This window comes from Pseudophryne corroboree, chromosome 1 (genome assembly GCF_028390025.1).
Source record: "Pseudophryne corroboree isolate aPseCor3 chromosome 1, aPseCor3.hap2, whole genome shotgun sequence".
Lineage (NCBI taxonomy): Eukaryota > Metazoa > Chordata > Amphibia > Anura > Myobatrachidae > Pseudophryne > Pseudophryne corroboree.
Window position 1 is genome coordinate 828286166 of NC_086444.1, and position 6000 is coordinate 828292165.

At 44.9% G+C, this 6000-nt stretch overlaps 1 protein-coding gene across 2 annotated transcripts in view; it reads right to left on the reverse strand.

Moving 5' to 3' along the window:
- Nucleotides 1–4802, reverse strand: part of ABRAXAS1 (abraxas 1, BRCA1 A complex subunit) — a 79011-nt gene extending 74209 nt beyond the window's left edge. The window contains exons 1-4 of one of the 2 annotated variants that reach the window (XM_063919750.1): nt 4347–4802; nt 3719–3809; nt 1675–1711; nt 1138–1204 (exon numbers count right to left, since the gene is read on the reverse strand). In XM_063919750.1, coding sequence (XP_063775820.1) covers nt 1138–1204; nt 1675–1711; nt 3719–3809; nt 4347–4433 — 282 coding nt within the window. In that variant the 5' untranslated portion in view covers nt 4434–4802. Of the gene's footprint in view, nt 1–1137; nt 1205–1674; nt 1712–3718; nt 3810–3891; nt 4260–4346 lie in introns of those variants that run through there. The other variant, XM_063919754.1, reaches the window with a different exon arrangement.
- Between the last annotated feature and the right edge of the window lie 1198 nt (nt 4803–6000).

Genomic DNA, 6000 nt, shown 5'->3' on the forward strand with positions numbered 1-6000 from the left:
GAAGCAGCTTGCAAACAAATAGACACTCTGAATTCACGCTGGGCACATGCAGATATTGCAGCATCTTCCAAACAAACAAGACACCATACAGCAGCAGAAGCTCCAGCACAGCAACATGACTACCCATACCTGGTCAGACACAGAGATAAAAGAGATGCTTAATATTCGGGGAGAGGAAGAAATTTGAAGGCAGGTGACTGGAACAGTCAAGGATGCCGTCGTGTATAAGAACATATCCCTTATACTGGCAGAAAGAGGCATCCAAAACACCCAGCAACAAGTCGTTAACAAATTGAAGGCACTATGCAAACAATTTACTAAAGTATACGACCATAACCGCAAGAAAAGCGGTGCTGAACGTATGGAATGGGCATATTATAACCTATGCTATAGTGTCTTCGGCAAATCTGCGATAACAAATCCCATAGCACTATCGTCATCCAGCTGTGTCAGTCTCCAGATGTCAGTACAGGAGGGCCATGAAGAAACACAGCACAGCCTTCCCAGCTCACGATGCAGCCCACCATCCCCGCTGCTTATATCGGGAATAACCCATGTCGAAGTGCAGTGGAAACGGCGTCCAGAGCCGGGGCCGACACGGGTTGTAGCAGGGTTAAAAATCCTGTGTCAGACCCGGTACTCAGGTGGAAAAGGGGTATTACTGTTTGGGGGGGGGGGGAGAGGAAGAATCTGTATGGGATGTGCTTATGTGACCGGGGGTCAGGAGACTGCCGGTAACATAACCAACGGCTACATCCCGCCTCCCTCTACATCCCGGCAGTTGGCATGCCGACTTGCAGGGACTATTCCCTATTGTCCACATCACCCATAGAGTGGGAATATAGCCCGAGCCCGCAAGCGGCTTGTGGCTCTCGACGCCCCCCCCCCCCCTTTCCCCAGGCATTCCAGTGCCGGGATCCCAAGCGGCGGTAACGCATACCCAACCCGTTTGTACCCACTCCCAAAACAAAAACAAAAAAACACAGCATTTTCTGGTCCCTGAGACTCCTGCTGCTACATTTAAGTGGAGAGTTATTTTATTTTTGACAATACTGTATGTAAATAAATCTCAAATTCTAAAATGAATGCTGGTTTTACAGTTCTCTGTTAATCAATAGTTTGATTTTGCTTAGTTACCTTTTCATGCCCAGCAAGTAGCTTCTGTAATGCACGCTTGTCCAATTCACCCGCTCCACTGTAAAAACTACAGACATTTATGCAAACTTAAGTATGACTGAAACATAATCATTTAATTATTACTAGCTCAAACAGACAAAACCCATATGCACTTTTCCAAGTTCGAGCACTACCAATAGATGCTCCGATACGGACAATTAGGCCAAATGTTTGCGGGAAATTGCAGTGTGCGGGTATAAAATGTAAGGCAACCCTAGTCAACTTCTAATCGGTAATGTTCATATTTTGATTGTGAATGGTGGAAAATAGGGTAAAATAGACTATACTACTGCTGTTGCTCCCATGGGATCTGTACAACATGGCAGAGTAGACTTTTTCTTTATTGCTTATTTCAACTCCATCTTGATTAAAATTCATAACATATTTAATGAAAATATGGGGGGAAAAGACAACAGAATTTACGTGAAATGGCATTGTTGCGAAATAAGTAAAACAGTATTTTTTTTATTTTTATTAGTGAGCAGCCCCATTACAAACCTGCAAGGCCGGTAACAGGGTACATGCCTTTGGATATCTATGGGATAAAAAAAAAACCCTTAGATAAGTTTACATTTACAGTACAGGCTCACATAACTAGTTACATATGAAAAATAGTTCTTGCAGCCAGTGTGTTACACTTTAATATTCATTCTGTAACCTCTGGATATACAAACATTCTAAAAATGCCCTTTACAGAATTGTGGTATACTGGCTTTGTGGTTCTGTAATAAGCAATGTTTACACAGTTGGTTCTTGCAAATTTACAAGTACATTTACCACCTTTCCTATATAAAACTCTACTTTGTGTCCTGCTGAAATTGATATTTACTTGAAATATTTCTAAACCAAAAGCTATTTATTGCCTTGAACAATTTTGTTACTTCACATCTGAGATTATGGGGTATATTCAATTGAAGTCGGATCCATTCCGACATTCATTTGTCGGAATGGATCCGACCTGGGCTATTCAATGCAATCTCAATTTGACTTTAAAAAAAGTCGAATTGAGATGCGGGAGCTGAGACGGGGAAGAGCCGCGAGCAGACGGGGGAGAGCAGCCCCCGTAGCTCTACCCCTAACCCCCCCCCCGTATCACAGCCGCCCTCACGGCAGCGTCCACCCGGCTCCAGCAAGCGTGGTCTCGCTTGCTGCAGCCGGGTGGACGCTGCTGTGAGCGGCGGCTGTGACACATTCTCCGGCGCTGCTCTCCCCGTCTCCGGCCCCGTTTCCGGCGAGGCTCTCCCCGTCTCTGCTCCTGCATCTCATTTCTACTTTTTTTTTTAAAGTCGAATTGAGATGGTCGAAACACAAGCACGCGGATCGGCAGCTATTCCGCCGATCCACGTGCTTTTCGACAAGAATTCCTCGACTTGTCGCATAATTTGGGGTTATATTGAATAGGTCGGAACCCCTTCCCACTTAAAAAAGTCGAAAACTGCCCTCTTTTCGACAGACGGCAGCTTTCAACTTCAATTGAATATACCCCTATGGGATAAATTCAATTGGTCGGATCCTTCCCGATTCATTCTTAACCAAAGATGCTGATAATAGAGCAAATGTGGCCCCAATAATAGGAATGGTAAAACTACTTTTAGTTTATTGGTAAATAGGATCAGAAGATTACCAATGACCACTGCTATCGGCATAAAGTACAGCCAACTTGCATAGAATACTGTACTTAATGAGCTGTTTGTATGCATATTTCCCGTATGGTCAAAATTGTTAAAGAGTATGCTATTTTCTTGTAGTCTAATGTACCTTATCGCACTGGTCCTCCTTACTGCCAGCTTGGAATACAGGATAAAATTGGCATTAGGGGAGAGTGGGGTAAGAGGAGCCAATTTTTACTTATGGTGTCCCCTAGGCAAGGAAACATGTCTCAGTAGTAAAATTAAAACATTTTCCTTTATTTCTTGGGGTTGGTTACGATATCCTGGCAGTCGCAATAACGGAAACGGAATCCTAACAGTCAAAGGGGCCCATTTATCATTGATCGCATTTGCAATACAATATGGGCACGATATTAGCGCCCAAGATCGCATTGCAGAATGTGGATCACATCGGGTGAATGTATTACCCGGTACAGGCAGGGACAGTGGCTCCGAAAGGAGCTTGTACCTGCAATGTGGTGTAAAGGCTGCTGGGCACGCGTGATCACATTTCTGACGGAGGGTTGCCGGTACTACAGCCCCGATCTGTAGATCATAGGCTACCACTATCTGAAGATGGCGGAAGCTGTGGGGACCAATGTATATATTGGTAAATCTCGCAGCAATCCCATACCTTTGGGGATGTGGATGCCGGTGGGAATGGAGGGATCGCAGCAGGTACTGGGGATATCGGTCATACCTTCAGGGGATACTTAATATTTGCAGCTAAGTTAATGGTGAACGATGTAACCTTCCAACAAACAATTCCACTCTTAAAACAATGCAGGCAGCTGCAAATAAAATTACTAGTAGTGTAGGTTTCATAGTTCCTGTCCTTTCAAGTAATATAACGTTGAAGTAATACATGTTACCTCCCACTCTGCGGAACATACCGATTGTATAAACTACTTGAATGTCACTCATCTGGGAATCAGTGATGCTATCCTTTGCTTCCCCTTTCACATCTCCAAGAAGAAATCCTTCCTTTGCATCCAAGAAAAGATGGGAAATTACAATTCCATACAAATAATTTTCTTCTTTCTATACAGATCTTATACAAATATACCTAGAAAGTGCCCTGCTTGTTTTGCTCTTGTTGCCCTGCTGTCTGATCCCATTTCTAGAGTAGGTCATCTGCATCCATATACAAAAAGGGACAGGTGGAGTATACACCAGGGCATTACTTGAAAGCTGCAGCCATCTACAGAAAAGTCAAATTGGTGTTGTACAATTACAGCTCCCAGCATGCACTGCAGCCTTATGGTTGACAGGGCAGGCTGGGAGTTATAGTTCCACAAGAGCCGGACAGTTGCAGGATTCCCTGCTCTAAGATATAGCAAAACGGCTGCTAACATCGGATTACAGGAGACAGAGGCTACAGCGCAGAGGGATTAGGCTGACCACACTTTGGTGAAGCCCTGACATTGTGCTGGTCACTAACACTAAAGTGCTCTCATCTCCAACCAGCGCCGCCGCAGCAGCAGCACCCCGCCAGCAGCCTGCACTCCACAATGTACTCACCGAGTCTGAGCCGGAGTTAACATGGTGGAAAGTGAGAGCGCCAAAAACAAATCCAGAGACGAGAGCCCTGGTGCTCTCCCCCGCCATGCTGAGCACGCAGCAGCACGCATACACCCCGCTCAAAGGCAGGCAGCAGCACCGACACGGGGAAGTAACTGCTGTTGCGGGGTCCCTCTCCTCTCGCTATGCGCGGTGCAATACCGCAAGGACCTAACCTACATGGAAAAGCTGTAAGGACACTGCTGCGATATATCTTTTACAGAACACAATGGACTGGAGCAGAGGGAGACTGGCAGCGCGTAAACATCAATAACAGATAATAGTAACTAAAGGCAGCAGCAACAGGAAGTGTCCGTGTAATTCCCCATGCACAGTCACACAGCAGAGAGAAGGGGGAGGGCCGGGCACACAGGCATACAGAGACCTCTGCTGGGCAAAAGCTACACTCTGGTAGAGTGAACTAGGTGTGACATGGCAATCATGCTTGGCCATCATTTGTACAGGCAGGTCTACATTACATAACAAATACTGTGACACTGTGCTGTATGTAGCATAGTTGTCAAATCTTCCCCTCACTATGCATTTCCCCGTGCAGTCCCAGGTTTTCAAGCTGTGTCCCTGGCCTGAGATTTTTGTGGGAATGTATCCGAGGCCACATTTCTGCACAGCTGCCTACTGTACTTAGGGTCGCATTTATCAATAACTCCTTCAGCACTGACTGTTGTCAGTATTCAACAAACAGCAGAAAACTTAAGCTGGGTACACACTAGCAGATATAGCTGCTGTTCAATCGATCTGCAGATATATCTGCAGATGGTGGTTGTTCATACACACAGAAAGATGCACCAATGTATCTTAAAGATATATCTGCTGTTCAATCGATCTGCAGCTATATAAGCAGATGGAGATTGTTCATACACACTGAAAGATGCACTAATATATCTGCAGATATATTGGTCATCTGCTGTGTCGCACAGCAGATGCAATATATCTGTGAAAGACGTCTTTCACAGACATATTGCTTGTAGATCAGCAAAAGATATATTGGACAACCAACTGATTGGCCAATATATCTGCCAGTGTGTACCCAGCATTAGAGTACCGCTACAGATGGCAAGAGTGGTATGGTCGACTGACCACCTGTACACACAGAGCAATGTCTGTAGATATATTGGTCATCGTGTTTGCAACAGGGCAGACGTGTTAAGTTTGTGAACGACGGCTTTCATAGAGATATCGTTGTTACACACTGGCCAACGGGCCAGCAATATATATCGGTCATTCGGGATACGGTCATTAGGTCGACCACTATTGGTCAACATGGTCACTAGGTCGACATGAGTTTTTCACATTTTTGTGAACATTTTTGAAGCATGGCAAGCGAAGAAAACGACACCAAAGAAAGTAAAAAAGACCTCATGTCACAGGGATGTGTCTTTACATTACAGAAGAGGTCATAGGTGGATTTGAATAGATGGGCGATGTCTTTCCCCAACTGCTCTTGTGGGTGGTATCTTCTGGATTCCCGCCGCATACATAATATACAGTAAATACAGTTAATATCTATATTCTGCTTTTGCACATAACTATATGCAGGAACATGCGATCTTTCTCTAACCAACACCGGAATGTTACCCTCAAAATACCCTACAGC